Raw genomic sequence first — 23,217 nt, 5'->3', positions numbered from 1 at the left:
GGGTGGGGGGATGGGTTAGCCTGGTGATGGGTATTAAAGAGGGCACGCTCTGCGTGGAGCACTGGGTGTTATGCACAAACAATGGATCATGAACACTACATCAAAAACTAATGATGTAATGTATGGTGATTAACATAATAAAAAAATAAGCAATGCTATAATAAAAGCATCCTTGTATGTTTATTATCTAGTGATTTCCTAGGGTCAATTCCCACAAAGGGTATTACTGAGTCACAGGGTGAGCACACGTCTAAGACTTTTGAAAGCTATTGCCAAATTTCCCACCAGGACACTTCCAACAAAGTACCCCTCCACCAGTGGCAGGAGAAGGGGAGAGACGGTCTAACAAACCAACGTGCAAAGGAGCAGCATGCCACAAAAATAAATCTGAGGGATCAAGGGCTTTTATACATCAGCTGTTGCCAACCGGAGGGGAAAGCATTTTAAATACAGCATGATCCGTCTGTTGAGCACCAGCTACCACTAAGGGCATGAGGAGAGGAGTCTGCGCAAGCAGCCCCCACTCCGTAAAGTGCAGAGTTCACACTGCTGTGGCACCACAGAATATTCTGTCCAGTGGACGACGAGTGGTGGGGATTACACACCAAAATCAGGCCCAGGACCGCAACCACGGACGCCTTTCATTTTGGTTCTCCTCAAAAGAAAAACAGTGTCAGATATGAATTTGTGAGACATATACTCACAGCAGTTCTCATCAGATTTCTAAAATGATTGCAGGTTTCTAGAAGGCAAAATAATAAAGGAAATGGCTCCACCTAAAGCTGGTTTCTCAAAAAAACTGCAACAGAACAGATTTATTCACCACTAGCCTCCCATGCCCTACTTTAGGGGTATATAAAATTTTCCCAACCAAGAACCATGTGATCAGACACTCACATGTACAGGCCATGTGAATTTTTGACTGAGAACAATGGAAAGTCAAGAGGGTCATACTTGCTGCCCAAGTATCAAACATGAGTTGCCTGCAAATAAAGACTTTATTCATATTGTGCTTCCTTTCACCAATAAGCCTTCAGAAGGCCCCAGTGTCATGACATCATTTGAATGGAATTCAATGTGAACAACTGAAAGAAAGAACACGGACTCTGAAAGAACACAGATTTGCTTCCAAAAGTAAACTCTATATGTCCTCAGTGCGCCTCTGGGTGAATCACCTCTTACAGACAGGACAGCCTCTGAGAACTCATGTGCTAACACCGTGGTGGCCACTGCAAGGTGCCCCTTCCTCTCTGATCCGAGCGCCACCTGCTGTCCCTGAGGCCACCACCACCTCTGCTGGGATGCTATGACAGGCCTCAGTCTACCCCTCTGAGCCGAGAACCAAGCCACCACTGCCACTTCCTGACTAACGCCATGAAATGTCCTCGGCCCCCACTCCCTCAGCTCATTTCTCCATCAGCGCCGTCCGGAGTTCACAGGGATTCAGTCGTTTCTATCACTCCTCAAGAGGTCTTACATACGCTGAAATAATTCCAGAGTAGAGGCTTTTCTTCCTGAGCCTCGGATATGGGATGTTTCCAGTCCTGAATTCCCACTAACCACTGCAAGGGTTTTAGCCCTTGGGCTTTACAGAGCCTCCTCTAGGGAACGGTTCCTTCGACCCCCACCTTCCCCAACCCGCACCCCAACCCCTGCCCAGCGAGGGCAAATACACCATCTCCTTCCTATCGGTCTGGATCGAACCTTGGTGTTTCAGAGTCAGAATCATATACGTTGTCAAGAGGCAGACTACAATTTTTAACAAGTGCTGGTATTATTCAGTTTGTTTGCATTTTAGTTATACCAATAAAATATATTCCCAATAATAAATGTTCCAACTTTTCATTTATCATCTTTGTATTTTACAGTTACTGTAGCAATAAAATTTATACTCGGCAGTATGGTGCAATTTTCCTCTACTAATGGAATTATTATTTTTGTTTGTGTTTTAAAGCTACAGAGATAAAATTTACTCCCGACAATATGTCTGCTTTTGTTTTTAATGTCCCCTTATTGTAACTGATAAATGTAGCAATGAAAAGCCAGCACACATGCATGTTTACTCCACAGCAAGGCAGAGTGGGCTCCAGAGCCAGACCCACCCCAGCTCTGTTACCAACCTGGGCAGGCCCCCTCCAACTCCTCTGAGCCCCCGTTTTCTCCGCACTCAAATGGGAACACCAGCCGCCTCACATCATTATTGTAGAATTGATAAAGCGTGTCAAGTGCCTGGCACAGGGTCTGGGGCAAAGTAGGACCTCAATAAATGCCAGTTCACGCCCCCCACCCTGTCTCTCCTGATAGAATCTGGGCCAACAGACACGAGGGAGAGCAAGACCTAAGGCGAGGCAAGGGTGGGACAAAGTGGTCTAACCCAGTATTTCACCTAATACAAAAAAGAACCTTCTACAAATACCACCGCCCCGCCCCGCTACCCCTTTTAACTGCCAACACTTCCTCTTGATTCTTTCCCTTTTAATTATAGTGCTTGAGAAAAAGCAGGGGCTCTTCCTGTGACAGGTCCCATATCTCCCACCGGCCCCCGCCCATCATAAAAACCACCACCATAAAAGCGTAAAAGGGAGTTGAGAGCATTAATAAAGGTTATCTTTCCACCACGAGAATGTACCACACACACGCTGGGAGGTGCTGGGCAGTCAGGGGAAAGGGAAAGGCAATTTCGCAGGGACGTGGTAGACACTGTGCCTGTCCTACGGCGGGCAAAGCGCACAAAGGCCCCACAAAGGAGGAATGGCTGAGAAGCCCCATATTCCACTGAAGGAGAAAAGGCTCTTGTCTTGGTGTTGAAGACACAGAGCCCTGTTGGAGAAATAAGAATCACACAGATGAAAATAAAAAAAGAATACGAAACCAGTGCTGGACCAGAAGTTAGGGGCTTGTGTTCAAATCCCAGCTTCTACCACCCGGCTGACGGGGTATTCATCACCGTCCTTCCCTTCTCCAGGCCTTAATTCCCAACTCTCTAAGCTGAGGTTTTCCTCAAGATTTGCCCAGCTCCCAGGAGAATGAGAGCATGCAAATGGATGCAAGAGTGTTTTATAAACTGTAAAGTGCTGGGGCCCCGGGGTGGCTCAGTCAGTTCAGTGTCAGATTCTTGATTTCAGCTCAGGTCACGATCTCAGGATTGTGAGATTGAGCCCTGTGTCAGGCTCTGCGCTGGGCATGAAGCCTGCTTGAGATTCTCTCTCTCCCTCTCTCTCTGCTCTTCCCCTCCCCCTCCAAAAAAAAGATATAAATAAATAAACAAACTGTCAAGTGCTGCACACATATGGGAGTGTGAATCTATGCCAGAGAAGCTTGTGAAGAGACTGAAATGCAGGCCCCGGGCAGCCATGTGGGATTCACCAGGAGCCTCTATGTCCGGTAAGTAACAGGGAAGACATCTGGACTGGGAGGGGGTAGGAGGCAGAAGTGGTCAGCGGGGCAAAGCTAGAGCAACAGGAACAGAACACTTTTAGTATCGATGAGCAGTGTGTGCGATAAAGAGCTGGTGGGGAGAAAGCTAGAACAGTTAAGTCATTGCAAACATTCTTAAAAACAGAGCTCATGATCTCAAGCCCTAACCTAGAAGTCGTCCCTGACATCCCCCTTCCTATCCATTACCAAGCCCTGTTGATTTTCCTCACCAAACGTCTTTCTAACCCACGCTTCCATCTCCATCACTAGTCTCTCACCTAAACGCCTAGGCTAGCCTCCTAACTGGTCTCCCTTCATGCTCTGTCAACAAGCACTTCCCACTCAGCCTCCACAGTGACCTCCACAAAACTAAACCCTCCTTGTGTCCACTGCTCAAAACCCATGACTGTTTTCCATTTATCTTGGGATAATCCTGCTGTGGCCTCAAGACCCTCCAGGACAAGAGGGAGACCCCCCCACACAAACTCCCCATATTTCCTCAGACCTACACGCACACCAGTTAATTCCTACGGGCTCCTCGGATCTCACCTGAGCGCCACCTCCTCAGGGCCCCTTCCTTGTCACACATCTCCATGTGCAGCTCTGGCTCCTACTCCATTAGCACTCATCGCTCCTCTTATCTTTCTCACAGCTCTTGTCCCACTTTGGATTCATACATTTATTATTCCAAGTATTTTATCGCCATCGCCCCTTCTAGAACGTGTGTGTCTGTCTGGATCACCACCGCACCCCCGGGAACCTAGTCCAGTGTAGCCCACAACAGCTGCTTAATAAATATTTGCTGGATAAATTAATAAAACTGGTCAGGCCAAAAAAGGTGTTTGGGCAGCCTGGAGAACCTACACATACAAACAGGTGCACGAGCCCTGAAACCATTCAGCCCTGTGTGGCCTGGAAGAGAGCACGCAGCCTTTGTGAGTTTGGGTTCCCGCAGGTAAATGCCTGCGAACAAGTCCTAGCCAAGACCTGTAGCAGGCAGGGACAAAACAAACCAAATTCAAATTCTACTACCGACTTCCAGACTTGGTAAAGTGAATTTGACCTCCTGCCAGAGAAATGATGGGCTTCAAAAACAAAAACAAAAAAAACAAAAACAAAATAGCAACAACAACCCAAACAAAACAAAAACTTACTACTCTAATTTACTCGTTCACTCACTCATTCATTCACTCGTTCAGAAAATAGCACATGTGCAGGGCCGCCATAACTCAGAGAAGCCCGGGAACCTCTAGTCTCCTCAAAGCCAGCAGCAGCCCAACTTCCAGCGGCCAGCTGTGTGGCACTGAAAGGAATGATATGGCCTGGCCCAGAGCAGTGCAGCTACGTCCTAAACCAAAGACACCATGCTCCTGGCCCACCATATCCAGCAGGAGCTCAGCTCCTGTGACGAATGAAGCGTTTCCACATAAGCTTTCAGCCACATCCTTGGTGGGTCAGCCCTGGGAAGTCTTATTCCACGCGCACCGAGCAAAACTCTGTACGCTTTGGTGTCCCACTGGACCCCCAAACGCCCTCTGTCACTGTGCCTCCGTGAGACTCCAGGTGTGTGATACAACTCACCAGTCTTTGCTGAGCCACCAGCATGAGGGGGGGTCTCTGCAAATCCTCAGTATATGGCACAATCACACAGAAAGTGTTTATGAATGAATGGATAACCTAATCGAGTCACAGACTGTAGTCTCTAAACTGGGATTGTTGTTCAATAAATATTTAAATTAATTACATGATTAACTAAAATAATAGTTTTCAGCAGAACACCTCTTTGAAACAAAATATTACAAGAAACCCCAGTGCACTGAACAGATACAGAAACGAGTTACTCTGAATAAAGCCCTATCCTCTGCGTGCCCAGCCTCACTCACCACGGGAGTCCCTCAGGACCCCCGCCAGCCCCTAGGGCTTTCACAGCAATGAAAATGAACAAGCTACCGCTAGAATTCAGGACAGGGCCGGATCGCACAAATACAGTGCCGAGGAAGGAGGCCAGGCGCAAAACGGTGCGTGTAGAGTGTACGAGTCCATTCCTATAAAGTTCGGAAGCGGGCAGAACTAAGCAATGATGCTATCGGCGGCCAGCACAGTGGTTATCCTGGTGGAGAAGGCTAAGTTCTGGGAGCACAAAGGGGACTTCTGGGGGGCTGGTGATGTTCTGGCTTTTGATCTGGATCGTAGCCCCATGAGTTGTGTTTGCTTCGTGAAAAGTTATCATGCTGTACCTTTAAAATGGAATCGTTTTCCCCGTTAAGTATATTACACTTCAAAAGTCTGGTGAAAGATAAATAAAAACGAACACCTCCTCGGCATCCTCAGGGGCCAGCGGGAGCAAACCGGCTTAGAAAGCGCAAGGCTGCGTTCTACTGCCCCACCAGCCTCCACCACCGGGACCCCAGGCATCCTGCAAGCTGGTGACAGGATGACAGGTACTCACGAGGCTTTGATGAGCAACCGCTCTCTCTCCTGGAGCTCCCGCTTCAGACTCTCTACTTCCACCTTGAGTTCGATGTTCTTCCAGTCAAGATCAGGAGAGAAAAGAAACATGAAAAATACGGAACACACGAACGTGAACGTCTGCAGTGGGGAAACTGCTTTCAGCACAGACTAACTTACATGGGGCCTATAATAGGCAGATGCTAGATTCAAAACCTCATTAGCCTCAGGGCACATGGAGAAGGGGATTATTAAACACTGGTGGTCTCAAAAGAAAACCCTGGATTTCTCAAGACTTGGAACAATTATGTAAATTTTCCAAGCTTCTAACAGCCAGAGCATTCAAACACTGAGGCATAAATGTCATACAAGTGAGGCTGATTTAAAAATTGCCCTCCGCCAAGCAAATTTACAAGCAATTCTGCAGTTTGCTTTTACCATTCCAAGGCAATTACTTCTGGTTGTTTACAATCACGCATGTGGTGGCTATAGCAGTGGGAACATGTTACAGCTTCAAAAACAAACAAACAAACAAAAAAACCACAACACGTGGATGGTTAGTGGGAGGCCACATCACTGCCCGTCTCATTTCAGTGGTTTCAGTGTAAGATCTCAGGTCTGTAAGGGACACCACAGTGTTCTCCAACCAACCATCCTCCTCTTAACGGACTGGAATGAAAGGAGTCACACGTGGCCTTGGGCTTCTAACTCACGTGAGAACCCAAAGACAGAATCTCTGGCAAACAGACTGCAATGTGAGACAGTGGGGCAGTGGTGCGCTGCCCAAACTAGTCCACAAGTGTTTTCCAGACAGAATATTAGATGAACTCAAGTAAGACAGACTGGGGTCTGAGTGTGTAGTTTGCACGGGGTTGCTATACACCCAGGATTTCTCTGAAATCTTGTTCCTGTCTGGTTTTAATAATCCATGCCAATTTTACATTCTACTCCATAATACATGCATATTATTTTAAATAAAAATCCCATTTCCAGTAAAATTTACAATCTCAGGGGACATGCCTCCCACCTTTCTGCCAAGCGGCCCTGGGGGAACAAGGACCCCAGAATGAGAAGTCATCTGGAATGAAAGCCAATCCGTTCATGAGGACAGGGGTTCAAATTCTGCCTCCCCTCTTTACCAGGAGGAAACTGTCGTAAGTCAGTGGCCGCTCATTTATTCCTTCTGTCATGTCACAGATATATACCAATCACCTGTCACAGGCCAAGCATGGGGCTCGGCACTGGAGAAACCGTGGTAAACAAAGGCAGACACAGGCCCTGGCTTCGTGCTAGCATCAAACATGAAATTGGAAGCACCAGCCTGTAATCGTCCTTAGAAGCACAAGTCCAGGAGGGAAGAAAGTAGAGTTTCTCCTTTTGGGCCACCCAAGCGTCAAATGAACAATACGAGCCCATCTGACACGGGGGATGCGAGGAGGAGCGAATGAGCTAACAGATGAGAAGAGCCTAGCAGACGGGGCGCAAAATTTTCTTCACTGTCAACAAGAGGAACTAAACAAGTCATCTGTGAGGTCGAAGTTTTTCTAAAAAAAGCTGATCTTTGCAGAAAGGACACTGCATGCCAGTGCATCGGTCTTCAACTGGTTCTGTGAAAACCCTTCAGAAAGAGGGTTCCTTTTCCACTCTAGGAAGGGCAGAGAGTTTCTGTGTAGGAACTGACACCAGATATTCTAAACTGCTTTCTGACGAACTAACTGGCACCCCAACACAGGGATACAAGAGGATGGAGGACTCACGTGTCCACAAGGCTGTTTTTCTCAAGCCCAATCCCTCAAGTTATAAACTTATACACGTGATAATTAGTTTCCAAACCAAAAATCAAGACACCGTACAAGCTGAAAATGGAGTAATATTATAAAAAAGAATAAAGAAGCTCTTAAACCACTGTTAAGGTATCCAAGATATTGTTAAAGAAAAATGTAAGGTGCAGAACAGAATGTGCCTGCGTTTATGTAAAAAGGGGATTTATACACACACACACACACACACACACACACACACACACACACACACACACTTGTGTATACATAAAATTCCTCTACATAAATAATTAACAATATCGGTTAGATCTGGGGAACTAGGAGACAACGGTGGATGAAAGTCTTTTTTAGTGTATTCCTTTGATGTTTTTTTGAATTTTGAGCCATGCACTTATCTAAAAACTTGAAATAAAAGTACAATTAAATCAGGTCATCTAATCAGACTGTGTAAAAAGAAAAAGCTAAACAGCATAGGACAATGAGGTCAGCAGGTCTACGTTCAAAATCCACCCCTCACAGTAGCTATGTGACATCAAGCAAGTTACTGATCTTCCCTGAACTTCAGTGTCCTCTTCTGTAAGATGAGAATCTCCACTGCATAGGGCTGTCTTGACAATTAAAATTAAGATGATGAATGTACAAATGCCCAGGACAGTGCCTGACACAGAGCAAGCAATCAACACACTTTGGCTCCCTATCGCCCTAGAAGTATGTAACCATACTTACCTATAAAATGTTTTAGACTATTGGTTTTCCTTCAAATTGTGATTGCATCTTCACTCCCTTCCAGAAAACGGGATATTCTCATTGCCTTTCCACCCCCACACTACAGAAAAAAAACTGTCTTAAGGGACAAGGGGCCTTTTCAATTCTTGAAAAGGCTCAGAAGTACAATACAATCCCTCTTCAAGACAAGGCCATTTAAGTTCATCTGCTGGAACTCAAGGAGAGGTCCTTTTCCCCCTTCAAAAGTTTCCACGTGCAAACTTCAGAAGAGAAAAGATGGAATAATTCCCAGGCCAACAGCTAATCTACTGGAGAAAGCCAAAAACTGGGCACTAAGATATTGTTTGTACTCAAGTCTTTTCAAGAAGGCCAAGTTCTGTTTTCCACTCTCAGGCAGAGGCCGCCAGGTTGAGACTTCAGACAGGAACAGCTGTTTTTCTGACAGTTTACAAGCAAGTACACAAGGAATCCAGAAGAGTCACAGCCCAGAAAACTGACAGTCCTAACTCTGGGCTGCCAAGGGAAGCTCGGTAAGACAATGATAACAATTGTCAAGCACTGACTGTGTGCTGGGGCTCTTCATCTGTCATCTCATTTTAATCCACACAAATAACTCTATGATGGAGGGATGATCACTTCCCTCTGAAAGCAAGCCCAGAGAGCTGAGTTGACCTGCCTACAGTTAGTTGGTAACAGTAGTTACCTGGAGTCTGCAATTCCAAAGACATTCTACCACTTCACTGCTTTTATCTAAGTCATAAATAATTTAGAAAAGGCAACGGAAATAAAGATAGTAAATCAGAATTCAGATTTTAAAACGAGAGAAAAGATTCCCTTAAAATGAATCTTGTATCTCTTTGCTTAATATTAAGGTCATCCTATTGTCTTTATGCTATCCATAATCAATTCAAATTAAATGAAAGCAGCTCTGTCTATTCAGGCTAACTCTGAGAACAAATATTAATTAAATTTCTGCTGGGAAGGACTATGAGCAAAGACACCAGGGGTGGCAGTGAGAAGTGGGACCTCACAGTTTTATAGACGTGTTCGGTGGGGCCATCAAATTCCTGTTGCATTCTTTCCTCCAGGAAATAGATGCGGAGCTTTAGATTAAAGTTTTCTTTCTTCAATTCAGTGATTTGCTGGAAAATAAGCACAGAAGGGTTATCGAAAGCAAGGTCTAAAGCATGGTACCTGCATTAATCCCCATAGTTCCTAAGGCTACGAATGGACTGAAATGTTAAATACTACAGAAAACTTCCCTCTGCTGCAAGTGTACCAACCCAGGATTAAGTGGTTCTCACTAGCCAAATTTAAGACAAGCCAAGCACTGGAATGATTCTGACTGAGGAAAGAATTCATGTATCCACACTGGTAAATAAGTAAGGAAAGAAAGAAAAGAAAGAAAACGGAAGGAAAGTAAGAGGCAAATCTCTTCTTTACAAAAGAAATCCAGTTAATAAATGTAGAAAAATAAAAGGAACAGAAAACCACCATTATACAACCACTACAGTAATAACTGATTCAGGTAAGAATCACCAGTGCTAAAAGCATTAGATAAAAGATCACCGGAGAAAATGATATTCACCCAGCTTCAAGATATTATCCCATAGATGGCTTATTAATTACAAAAAGAAAAGCTAGTTAAATTTATTTATTTTAAAATTTACTTATTTGAGAGAGAGACAGAGCATGCAGTGCATGGGGAGAGGGAGAGAGAATCTCAAGGAGACTCCCCACTGCGCACAGAGCCTGACATGGGGCTCAGTCTCACAGCCCTGAGATCATGACCTGAGCCGCAATCAAGAGTCGGATGCCTAACGGACCAAGCCACCCAGGCGCCCTGGTACCGTTACAATTTAGGAATCCAAAAGACACTGCCTAAATCAAGGGAATATATTAAATATCACCAGTGGTAGAACAAAGTGACATGCCACACCTCCTGAAATGAATCACTGAAAGCAAGCAATTTCATTTAAAATGTTCCTGCCCACAACTTTTAGCCTGCACCTGATCAAGGTTTCCACCAGACAAAGCCAAATATAAGGACATTTGCAAAATAACAGGCCTGAACTCTTCAAAAATCTTAACAACAATCTGAAGGCAAAAATGGTTGGGGAACTCTTTAATAAATCGAAGTAATGGAGGCATGATTACTAAGTACAATGAAAACATACACTAAATCTTGAATTTAAAAAAAAAAAAAAAAAAGCTCCATGAGGCTAAGTGAGGGAATCTGAACAACAACTTTGTATTAGGTAATAGTATTATGATTTTGCAGGAGAATGTCCTAAGTAAGAGATACATGCTACGTACTTAAGGATGCTGTCGTGATGTCTGCAATTAACTCTCCAATGAAAAAAAGAAGAAAGCAAATGTAGCAAAATATTAATTGCTGAACCTAGACGTAGTATATATGGTTGGTTGTTGGGCTATTTTGCAAATTTCCATAGGTTCACTTTGCTTGTTCATGGATATGCCCATAGATATCATGGGTCATAAAACAAACCTAACAAATTTCAAAGAACTGAAATCAAACCATGTTGTCTGACCATAATAAACTTAAACTAGAAATCAGTAACAGAAAGAAATTGGAAAATCCCCAAATACTTAGAAATTAAATAACACATTTCTAAACAATCCATGGGTCAGAGAGGAAGTCTCAAGGGAAATCAGAAGATATTTTGAATTTAATGAAAATGCAAATATATCAAAATTTGTAGGATGCTGTTAAAGTGGTGACTGGGGAAAATTTATACTATTAAATGTATTAGAAAACAAGAAAGGTTTCAAATCAACAATCTAAGCTTCTACCTTAAGAAGCTATAATAAGAGCAAAATAAACCCAAAGCAAGCAAAATGACAGATATACTAAACATAAGAGCAGAAAACAATAAAATGGAACGCAGAAAAATAACAGAAAAAAAGCCTACTTAAAAAGATGGCTCTTGGGGCACCTGGGTGGCTCAGTCGTAAGCGTCTGCCTTCGGCTCAGGTCAAGATCCCAGCATCCTGGGATTGAGCCACATCAGGCTCCCTGCTCAGCGGGAAGCCTGCTTCTCCCTCTCCCACTCCCCCTGCTTGGTTTCCTCTCTCGCTGTGTCTCTGTCAAATAAATACATAAAAATCTTAAAAAAAAAAAAAGATGGTTCTTTCAAATGATTGATGAAATTGATAGACCTCTGGCAAGACTGGCAAAGAAAAAAAGAGAGAAGACATAAGTTACCAATATCAAAGAACAAAAGAAAGGTCATCACTTCAGATCCCACAGCAATTAGAGGGATAGTAAGAGAATAATACATACAATTCTATGCACATAAATTGGACAACTTAGATGAAATAACACAATTTTGTGAAAAGCACAAATTATCAAAATTCACCAAAGAAGCAAGAGATAACCAGAACAGTCTTATATCTATTTTAAAAATTGAATTTGTAATTAAAACCCTTCCAGAAAAGACAATTGCAAAACAAGGCGATTTCAGTAGCAATCTCTACCAAATATTTAAAGAATAAATAACACCATTTCTATACAATCTCTTCCAGAAAACAGAAGGGAACTTTCCCACTTCATTTTATGAGGGCAACATTACCCCAATACCAAAACCAGACAAAAACATTACAAGAAAACTATAGACTAAGTCACCCACGAATATAGATGGAAAATCAACTAAATTTTAGCAAATTGAAAAAGCAGATTAATACATCATGAGTGGGATTTATCCCAAGAATGTAAGGCTAATTCAACATTCAAAAGTCAATTCATGTAATCTACCAGACTAAAAAACTAAGAAGAAAAAATATATATAATCACATCAACAGGTGCAGAAAAAGCATCTGACAAAACCCAACAGCCACTCAAGATAAATACTCAGCAAACTAGGAATTAAAGGAAACTTCCTTAATCTGCTAAAGGGTATCTACAAAAAACCTATACATTTACAAACAACGTATTTAATTAAAGATGAAAAGCAATGCTACTTCCCCAACACTGGGAACAAGGAAAGGATACCCACTCTCACAATTCCTATTCAACATTGCATTTGAAGTCCTAGACAATGTAAAAGGCATCCAGTTTGGAAAGGAAGAAATAAAACCCATCTTTATCTGAAGACAATATGATTATCTATGTAGAAAATCTCAAGAAATCTATAGAAAAAATCCTAGAATTCACGAATTTAGCAAAGTCAATATGCAAATATCAAGCATATTTCAATAAACTAGCAACAACTGGAAACTGAAACTTTTTTAAATACCATTTTATAATACTGCCAAAAAATGTAAATCTATAAATATAAATCTAATAAAACATTATATATGCTTAAAACCACAAAATGCTGAAGAAATCAAGGACCTAAATAAGTGGAGATTTACCAAATTCATGGATTGGAAGACAATATAATAAAGATGTCAATTCTCTCCAAACTGATCTATAGATTTAACATAATCCCAATCAAAATGCCCACAGGATTTCTGATAGGTAGAAACAAGCTGATTATAAAATTGATATGGAACAGTAAAAGAGCTAGATGGGTGAAAACAACTTTGAAAAAGAATCCAATCAAGCAGACAATTACAGCTAACTGATTTTTGACAAAGCTGCTGTTAACCTTAAAAATAAAACTGCCAGTTTTTCTACCAGCAAAAGATGGGTTTATTCAGGAATAGCAGAGGACCGCAATCCAGGACAAGTAAGCTGTGGCAAAACCATAGGCCAGTCCAGAGAACAAAGGCAAGAAATGCTGTTTTACCCAGGAAAGGGGGACACCCGAAAGGGCTGAAAAATCCACTGGGGTAAACTGGGAGCTGGAAGTATGGCGGCTTCTCACTGGATGACAGTCTCTCGTTGGCTGGGCTGTTGCCGGGTGGAATAAGAAACCTTCCTTCCTCTTGTTAGGGCAGTAAAGTATCTAGGAGCAAGGACCCTCTCCTGCGGGCTCTGAGACTGCCAAGTGACAGGGCTGAAAGCTCCCTCTGCTGGCCTCCAACTCCGCTGCAAAGGAGGTTTTCCTTTTATTGATTTTCACAGTGCAAATACAATTCAACAGAGAAAGGATAGTCTTTTCATTCTCAACAAATGCCAGTGGGAACAACTGGACATCTATCTACAAAATAATAAACCTGATCTGATGATTAGACATCTACTTACAAAAAAAAAAAAAAATGAGCCTCAACTTATCATACCTTAAATAAGAGTTAACTCAAATTAGATCATAGATCTAAATGTAAAATAGAAAATTCTATAACTTTTAGAAGAATAGATAGGGGGAAGTCCTTGGGACCCAAAGCTAGGCTGAGTTCTTACCTGTAACTCCAAGGCCATGAGCCATTTAAAAAAACTTTTTTGATCAATAAATTGGGCTTCGTCAGAATTTAAAACATTTGCTTTGAAAAACAATGTTAAGAAAATGATTAGACAAGCTACCTACTGGGAGAAAATATATGCAAGTCACAAATCCAACATAGGAACTGTATCTAGAATACATAAATAACTCCCAAAATGTAATTATAAGAAAACCATCCAATTAAAAAGAAAAAAAAGAATAGGCCAAAAATTTTCAAAGGAACTTCACAGAAGACACACAAATAATCACAAGAGAAGATTTTCAACATCTTAAGTCATTAGGAAAACAGAAATTAAAACTACAATGAGTTTCAGTACCTATTAGAATGGCTAAAAAAATCCTTTTGAATTGAGAATACCAAATGCTGATGAGGATGTGGAGCAAATGGAATCCTCATACTCTGCTGATGGGAATGCAAAATGGCACAATCACTCTGCATAACAGTTTGGCAGTTCCTTACCGCACCCCCCCAAAAAAAAATCTACACTCACCATATGACTCAGCAATTCCAGTCCTAGGTATTTACCCTAGAGGAATGAAAACTTACATTTACCCAAAAACCTGTACACAAATGTTTACTACAGCTTTAATAAGAACCACCAAAACCCAGAAAGAACCCAAATGTTCTTCAAAAGGCAAATATATAAAGTGTACATCTATATGATGGACTAATACTCAGTAACTATGATACACACAACATGAATGAATTTCAAAGACCTTACGGTAAGGGAAAGAAGTCAGCCTCAAAAGATTACATTACTGTGTGATGCCATTTATAAGACATCTGGAAAAAGCCAAATTATAGGGACTGAGACCAGAGCATTAGTTGCCAGAGTTTTGGGGTAAAGAGAGGGTTTGACCACAAAGAGACAACACATGGGAATTTTTTGGCATTATGGAATGTTCTGTATTCTAATTGTGGTGATAGTTAGAACTGTACACACATATACCCAAAAAAACATATATGTTTTATACATACACATATATATATATGTATCTTGATTATGACAGCTCACAAGGGAATACACATTTGTCACAACTCATCCAACACTTAAAACTGGTGAATTTTGCTCATGTTAATTATATTTCAATAGAGTTGATTTAAAAAGAACTAAAATGAAATATAGTAAAATAGTAATAGCTGTACTTGAATGTTAATACATCCCCACAGCATTTTTAAAAATAATTGGTAAAGCATATAATACTTTTCAATAAACATATTTTTAGGACTGGGTAAAAGAAAATGCTAAGCAGACTCTGCATCAAACTGTCTATCCTTGGCCCTCTTGTTAACACTGAAGTTTTCAGTTTTGTCGCTAACAAGAACAGCCACAAAAAAAAAAAAAAAAAATTGGTAAGTTCATTAAAGCCTCACTTCAAATGTTTTAAGGAAACAGCACATAAAACATTCATTCAAACAAAAAAGTCTACTCCACCAGATGCTTCCTATAAAGAGAAACCTTATTCTATTACTCAGCTACCAATAAAATATTTACGGAGGTTACTTAGAATACCTGCATTGTACACACTGCTACAATTCTTAACAACGCTTGAAAGAATATTTGTCCTATTTATAGGTAAAGGAGTTTTAAACAAAACTAGAGAAAGGTAAATCAGCCTTGACAAGGTTAATACAAACCCCAGACAGGCCCACGTGAACACAATGAAATACAGGCTCCATCTTTCCCACAACAACGCCAGCCCTGTTCTCCACTTAATACCACTTCCCTCGTTAAGGTTTTCTCTGACTAGCCCCATCACACTGGACTGGGGACCCTTCTAAATGTTTCCACATACCCTCTGCTTTCTTTACAATAGCAATTATCACACTGCATTATACCAGCTGGTAACCTACTTTTCTAACCAAGCCATCTCCAAGAGACTGGGAGCCACACTTACCTTGTACGTTCTAGTCTGAAACGTAAGAGACAGTTACTAAATGCCCAATGGATGCCTGCCGGGCTAGCTGGCTGGACACATTTAAGAATTTCTTGGGGCGCCTCGGTGGCTCAGTCAGGTGTGCATCCGATTCTTGGTTCCGGCTTGGGTCATGATCTCAGCATTGTGGGATGGAGCCCCATGTCGGGCTCCACACTCAGTGGGGAGTCTGCTTGAGATCCTCTCTCCCTCTCCCTCTGCCCATCCCCCCACTTGCTTGTGCACACACGCACACACGTGCACGCTCGCTCTCTCGCTCTCTCTCTCTCTCCAAGAAAAAGAATTTCTTGAAGGCAATGTGATGCAAGGAGAGTCCCACAGACTTCAGATTCAGATCTGGTTCCCATCATACCACTGATTCTTGACCATCACTCTTAGAATTACATTCCATGCCATGGGCACAGAGAGTTGTGTGATCTGGCCCCACCCCTCCTCTCCAGCCTGATTATCCTCCTGTCCCTCATGCATGTGCCCACCTGACTGGCCTCCTTTCTGGTCCTCAAATATGCCAAGCCCATCTGCCAGCCTGGCTCTCCATCTCAGCTCAGAGGCCCATCCTAACTACCCGATCAAAAGTGGCCCCCATCACTACAACCTCCACCAAGTCACTCTTGAACACATAACTCTTAATTTTCTTGCTAGAACTCTTCACAATCTGTACTCGTTTATTTACACCTCTATTATTTATTATCACACTGATTATATGACTATGTTCCACTTCTTGAGGACAGGGACATTATCTGTCTGTTCATGGCTGTTTCCCTTGAGGTGTTAGCATGGTATCTGGAACACAGCGGATGCTCCATCAACATTTGTTAAATGCGTGAATAAACGGATGAATGAATACAATCCAGACCACCCTATTAGGTGTACGACCTTAGTCAAGTTCATTTTTCTGTGTGCCTCGATTCGTTTTCATAGATTAAAGGAATACGTATCTCAGAGACCGAGTATAGGATTAAAAGAAATCAATTAAGAATTTTTGGTATTGTGCCTAGCACGGCATAAGAACTTAAAATACATTAATATTCTTCTCATTTGTATTTTTCCCTTCAAGAGAATCAAATTCAGTAAGATGAAGAAGAAAAAAAAAACCTTGAGCTGGAAAAACTGAAAACAGCTTACCATATAGTAGGAACAAATAACCCCAAAATAAAACCCACCAAATACAACTTAGAAACTTAATGCTGAAACATAAGCTAATACACAAGCTGTACTTTGCCACATCCCGGCCCTTGGAACCCCAGGACTGTTGTGGAACTGCAGTCATCTGAAACGGGAAATATCCCAACAGAATTATGGGTGGTGCTTCCCAAAGCTGGAGAGAGGCCCCAGCTCAGCAGCAGGACAGACTCTGAAGGAGCTGCTGTCACTCTGGCTTCCTCCCACTCCCTGTCAAAAGCCTTGCCTGGCCTAGAGCTCCGTCAGGAAGGGAAGAAAAACAAAAACCAACAACTTAAAAAAGAATCAGGGCAACTCCAACCAGGCTCACCTCCACTGAAATCAAAGCAAGGGGCACCTAACTCTGGTGATCAGTTTCAGTGACTTGCAAGAGCCTGGGGCCCCCCCCAAAGCTGAAGCTCTCCCCGCCAGATCATCTTTGGACTCAAGGCAGCAAGGGCGAAGAGCAAGGGCCCTGGGGTCACCGGAAATAGATTGACCCCCCAGTGCCACCACCTGTGAGACATGTGACCTTGGGAAAATTATTTAACATCTTTGAGCCACTGTTGGCTCATCTATAAAATAAGGATAAAAATCAGTTACCTCACAGGAGTGTTGTGACAACAATATGAGTTACAGCACCTGGCAGGCAGGAAATAAGGACAGCTTTCAAAGGAATCCATGTCTCACTCAAGCCCTCGATAAACAGATCTTTGGACCATCATCAGTTTTTTTATGCTCTTTGAAAGTCCAAAAACTGTTAGACCACTCACCTAGACATCACAAAAACCATGACCTCTTGCTGCCCAAAGTTCACCACTGCTCAACCATACTACATGTGAGATCATTCTCCTCAGCAGCAGCTAAGTGAGGTTCGTAAAATGAGGAGGACACTTTGGAATCAATTTCTGATTCCAGTACTCTCCCTCATGTCCTCAAATCACAAAAACGGTTACTAGGCAAACATCTGTTTACTCCCAAACAATACTGTAGCCATAACAGAATTTAAAAACTGGGCCCCAAACAACACTTGGAATATAACTAGATTATGAAACCAATCTTTTTATGTTCTTTTCAGCCTAGTCTTCTATCTTACATACTTTTCATGTTTTTGCAGAATCACGCATCATTATCAGGTGAGATGACTGCCCTAGGTTCCACCAAGCTGGCTCACAGCCAACTATTTAGTCACTCCTCTACTGAGCGTTTATGGATTCAGTGGGTCTCGTGGAAAGCGGACAGGTTTAACTTTGCCTTCTTTTAGTTTCTCAACACACCAAGCTCACAGGCAAGTCATTTGATCTCTCCAACCTCATCTGTGAAACACCTTCCTCAGGAACTTGTTGCAAAACAAAGAGACAACAAATGTAAAGTATCATTCCCTTGTTGCCAATTTTTCACAATGGTACACAATGTGGCAACAAAGAGCTTCACACACACAGCTTTTTCCTTCCACTGGGTTGTTTCCCTAGGACAAATTTCCCCAAAACAGATTACTGGGCTCAAGAATAATACTATTTTCATGACTATCAAAATCTCTTTCCAAATGGCCATCAAAAAGATTGTAAAAATTTACACTGCCCAGCTTGCCATCTGGCCAGGTTCTGGAGGGCACGGGCAGGACGTGCAGAAGTGTGAGAACATACAGCATTCAATCTGGTAAGCAGGAGGCCAAGGATGAGCCATAAGCACGGGTGAACCCTGCACTTAACACTGACCCGAGAGCCCACCAGCCAGAAGCCAAACTTGAGTCCCAAGGCCTGAACACAGCCAGCACCACGGACAGTGGCCGCAACCCACACTCGGCCAGCTACAGTCCACTGACCTGCCTCCCGCAAGGTTCTTGGTCTCCTGCCTGTTCGAATCACACCCCTTGTTCTCCCTTCTTAGCCTCACCTGCCTGCTTACTGCTTGCTCTCCTATAACCCTGCATGCCCCCACCCCGATTACAAGCTCCACCCCCCTCCAACTAGCAGGTCTTAGCCACCTTCTCAACAACAGCAGCTGCTTCCCGTGCTGAAGACCTGCTGCGCCAGGAGCTGCCCCAGCCTCCATTACTTCATCTCCGTCGCAACCACGTGAGACAAATTATTTCCCCATGTCACAGACAAGGCAACCAAAATTTACAGATCTGGTGTCTTATACAAGGTCGTACATTCATTTAGTCAACAAATATTTATCGAGCACCCACCATCCTGTTAGGTTTGGTGCTGAGAACCAGAGATAGAGGAGAAGAGACACACGTTAAGCAAGTACATAATTAAAATACATAATTACAAACAGTCGTAAGACCCATAGTGGAAAAGGCCGGGTGCTGAGTGCCTGCTATCAGAGAGAATAACAGGGGTCTCTAGCGAGTTGGGGAAGGAGTTAGGGACGGCCTCTCTAATGAGGTCACATTAAAGCTGAGACGTGAAGGTCGAGGGGTCTGCCACTCAAGGAGACGGAGAAAGGGGGTTCCGGGCAGAGGGAGGAGCACGCGAGAAGGCCCTACCCACATGTGGGTCAGTGAGAGCAGCCTGAGCGGCCCGAGCACAGGGTGTGAGGGAGACAGGCATGTGCTGACCTCAGCAGCGCGGGAGGAGCCCAGCACACAGGGCAGAGTCTCACGGACCATGGCGAGAAGGCAGGGACTTCAATCCAAGGTCAAAGAAACTTCACAGATGGACCAGGAGAAACTGGGCATTGCTGAGGCCTACCAATGTCCCTAGAACCGAGGGAGTTGGCTGTAATAAACAGAGTCCTCAGATTAGAATGGACACACCAGCATTTATGCATCCACCATGTGCCAGGCATCCTGTGAGGTGCTTCCCAAACCCTCAGGACTACTCTGACTCAAAGACAGGACTGGCCCCACTTTACAAATGGGCTTCTGGAAGCGACTTAACCAAGCTCATAGGTCAGTTAGTGGCAGAGCAAGACCTAAAGCCCCATTCCGGTCATTCTGCAGTCCATGTCGTATCCGTATACCACGGTGTTTGCAAAGCTTCCCAGGCAGCACCAATGGGGCAGGGGTGGAGGATGAGGGGAGCTCTTCTCTGGTAATAAGTAACTCACCACAGAGAGGTCACAGAACAAATCTAGCGATGCAAACCTCCTAGATAAAACACTAAATTTGACCAACTGCCTCAGATGAGACCAGGAACTGCCAACAAAAAGGACTAAGGGCCCGGATACGAGAACACCAGCACCTCAGGGCAGGTGAGTATGAGATAAGAGCAGCAGAATTTACCCTAAGGACCCTAATCTTGGAACTGTAAGATGATATATGCACAAGGATTCTCATCAAAGCTTCGTAAGAGTGCAAAATTAGAAACAACCTGAAATGTCCCACAGGAATAGATTACATAAACTATGTTTCAAGCCCTCTTATTTTTTTTTAAAGATTTTATTTATTTATTTGACAGCGAGAGAGACAGCGAGAGAGGGAACACAAGCAGGGGGAGTGGGAGAGGGAGAAGCAGGCTTCCCACTGAGCAGAGAGCCCGATGTGGGACTCGATCCCAGGACCCTGGGATCATGACCTGAGCCGAAGGCAGACGCTTAACGACTGAGCCACCCAGGCGCCCCCAAGCCCTCCCTTTTAATACAAGTCTTTGTGAACTACTGGTCATTAAATAACACTATCCACCGTACTGACAGAGATGGAAAGCTACCCATGTCATTCTCTGTCCAGAGGTCACAGAAAAAGCCAGAATTAAATTCTTCTATGTACAGATAAAGATAGCTACATGAAATGATATGCTGATCCAGGTTCTGGGTCTTCCCCGCTCACCCAAAAAATTCTGAGAGCAAGAGAGAGAAATCGATTGACTCTAGCATCCACAGCAGGTCTCACCATGACAGCACAACCCTTTAGGAAATGCTGCCTCTGCCAGACCTCCTCAGGTCCAGGAGCCCCCACTACACCACCAGCTAGAAAGGACCAGTAAGACAGGCTCCTACTGAAGGCCAAATTGATTGGTCAGTCTCCTCCCCTCAGGCCTGCCCTACCGGTGATTCTTGCCTCAGCTAATGAGGCTATGAGACAACAGATCACCAGTCTAAAGACCCAAAAGAAGGCAAGTGGCTTTCACATGCTGAAGCGAGGACCTGCACAGGACAGCGGAGGGTGGCAGGCAAGACTGCCCACGCAGAAGACCTGCCTCCCAGCCTGGGTAAGCCCGCACCCTCCCTGGGCTTCAGAGCGCCCATGTGTCCAACGAAGGGATGGGATGAGCTCCCCCAGATCTGGGACCCTGCCCACCTTCTGAGCCTCTCCTGACCACATCCCGGTGCTCCAGCATCACCCCACGCAGCAGCCCTTCACCCACAGCCTGCCACCAGGCTCGCTGCTCACTCCTCGCAGCACCAACCCTGGGGTCTTTTAAAAGCATGATTCTGGTCATTTCCCTCCCAGATTAACATCCACCACCAGCTACCCTTCATCTTCAAGACAAAGGTCAACCAAAGCAGTGTAACACACAAGACCCCTGATCCCTGCCTTCTTTGGTGGCCTCACTCGTCTCAGGACCCCTGACATGGCCTCCTTCCAGCCAAAAGGAGCTTACAATCCCCTAAATTCCTTGCGCCCAGCATTCCTCTTGCTGCCCTTGCCCACGTTGAGTCCCTGTGCTTGGGATGCTCTCTTGGTCCCCTCACCTTGGCTAATCCCTACTTGTCCCTGATGACCCAACTAGAGGAATGCCTCCTCCAGGGAGGCTTCCCTGAATCCCCCAAGCCAGGTTCAGAGCCCTCCTCTGTGCCCCACAGCACTCTGTACTTACCTCTGTCACTGCACTATTTCCCTATCCATCTCCCCAACCAGCCTGGGGGGCCCCTGACAGGGACACTTACCTGGTCTTAATCTACTGCAGACTCTCTAGTCCCAGGCACACAGCCTGGCACAGGGCATATATTCGAAAATATCTGTCGATGAATGGATGAACTCTGAACAAAACCAGAAGGAGGCTGATGTCTTGCTAGACGTTAGCTAACAGACCCTGATGTTCAGATTCCCAGCATCTGAGACTAGCATAAGAGGAATCATGAATAGGGGCGCCTGGGTGGCTCAGTCATGAAGCATCTGCCTTCGGCTCAGGTCATGAACCCAGGGTCCTGGGATCGAGACCCACATCAGGCTCCCTCCGTCTCCCACTCCCCTTGCTTGTGTTCCTGCTCTCACTATGTCTCTCTCTGTCAAATAAATAAAACATTAAAAAAAAAGAGGAATCATGAGTTTCCCCTTTAAATCAAAAGTATTCCAGCCCCTCTTTAATATGCATGCTGACTTTAAAATTAGCATTCAATGCCAAGAGCATTTCTTATAAGCATCCCACAGAAAGTTCAGACCACCTCTACATAGAGATCATGCACTTAGTAGCTCAGGCCAAATGGAACATTTCAGTGACTCATAAAGACTTGAAAGGGAGACACTGAGAACACTTGGTCATTTCAATTTCAACAGCAGAATTTGCTCTGGAAAATGCTACAGTAAAAAATATTAATGCCATAAAAACCAAACAGCAGCTGAAGGACTACAGTCATAAAGAAAAAACATAAATCCTAAAACATATCAGCGTAGAAGGCTCCCTCTCGCCTTCAAGAAACACAGTGTTTAGGTCCTCGGAAACCCATCTAGAAAAGGGAGACTTGACTCCCATGACAGAGTAGAGAAAAAGAAGAGCAGACGTCACAACAGTGAGGAGGAGAAAGAGCTAAGCCACAGAATGAACCCGGTGGTCAGCCTACCCAGACTGCCCATGCACGTGCCCATGCAGGGCCCACCACAGCCCGGAGAAGCAGAAACTGTGATCGTGCAGATCACAGAGGACAGAGAGACCAAGGGACTGGCCCAAGGTCCCCCAGCAGAAGTGAGCCCGCAGACAGCTGGCCCCAGAGGCCATGGTCCCCAGACAGCAGAGACCGCCTCCCAGAGCAGCCCCACCTGCCACATGCTGGGCCTCAGTGTCTCCGACCTACATATAAGGAGGGTTGGATTCACTTCTCAGATACTTCCCAGGTCAAAAAGCAGGCGATAAAGTGTGAAACCAACACTCTAAGATTCTGTTAAGTTTTTCCATCTAGAAATAAAATTCAAAATGGTGCCCTTCAAAAATTAAATAACTCCATATCTTGCAGAGCTGCTTTTATATTAAAGGAATGCACATGAAGAGCTGAACATTTAAAGTGCCCAGCTCAGAGCAGGAGCTCAATAAACAGTAGCTATTATTACTCTTATGATAAAACAGAAACAGCCATTTAATAGCAGAGCACATTTTAATTATACACGATGTGGAATAATCAAATCTCATTTGTTTGAGGCCCCAGACCCCACAGCATAGATCGAGTTGTACAGTTGAAATTAGAACAACTCAAAGCTCAGAAATTACTTGTTTCCATTAGAGATCTGACAAGTCATT

The 23,217-nt window shown here is 43.9% G+C and overlaps 1 protein-coding gene across 5 annotated transcripts in view; it reads right to left on the bottom strand.

Moving 5' to 3' along the window:
- The window catches only part of CDK5RAP2 (CDK5 regulatory subunit associated protein 2), a 175,551-nt gene that overhangs the window by 137,238 nt on the left and 15,096 nt on the right, over nt 1–23,217 (bottom strand). For all 5 annotated transcript variants that reach the window (XM_073905824.1, XM_073905826.1, XM_073905827.1 and 2 more), the window contains exons 4-5: nt 9,404–9,514; nt 5,867–5,943 (exon numbers count right to left, since the gene is read on the bottom strand). In XM_073905824.1, coding sequence (XP_073761925.1) covers nt 5,867–5,943; nt 9,404–9,514 — 188 coding nt within the window. The remainder of the gene's footprint in view (nt 1–5,866; nt 5,944–9,403; nt 9,515–23,217) is intronic.

This window comes from Callorhinus ursinus, unplaced genomic scaffold (genome assembly GCF_003265705.2).
Source record: "Callorhinus ursinus isolate GAN/ISIS: 27379988/994484 unplaced genomic scaffold, GSC_fseal_2.0 scaffold24, whole genome shotgun sequence".
In the NCBI taxonomy this organism is placed as follows: domain Eukaryota; kingdom Metazoa; phylum Chordata; class Mammalia; order Carnivora; family Otariidae; genus Callorhinus; species Callorhinus ursinus.
This window is presented reverse-complemented; position numbering and strand designations above follow the sequence as displayed.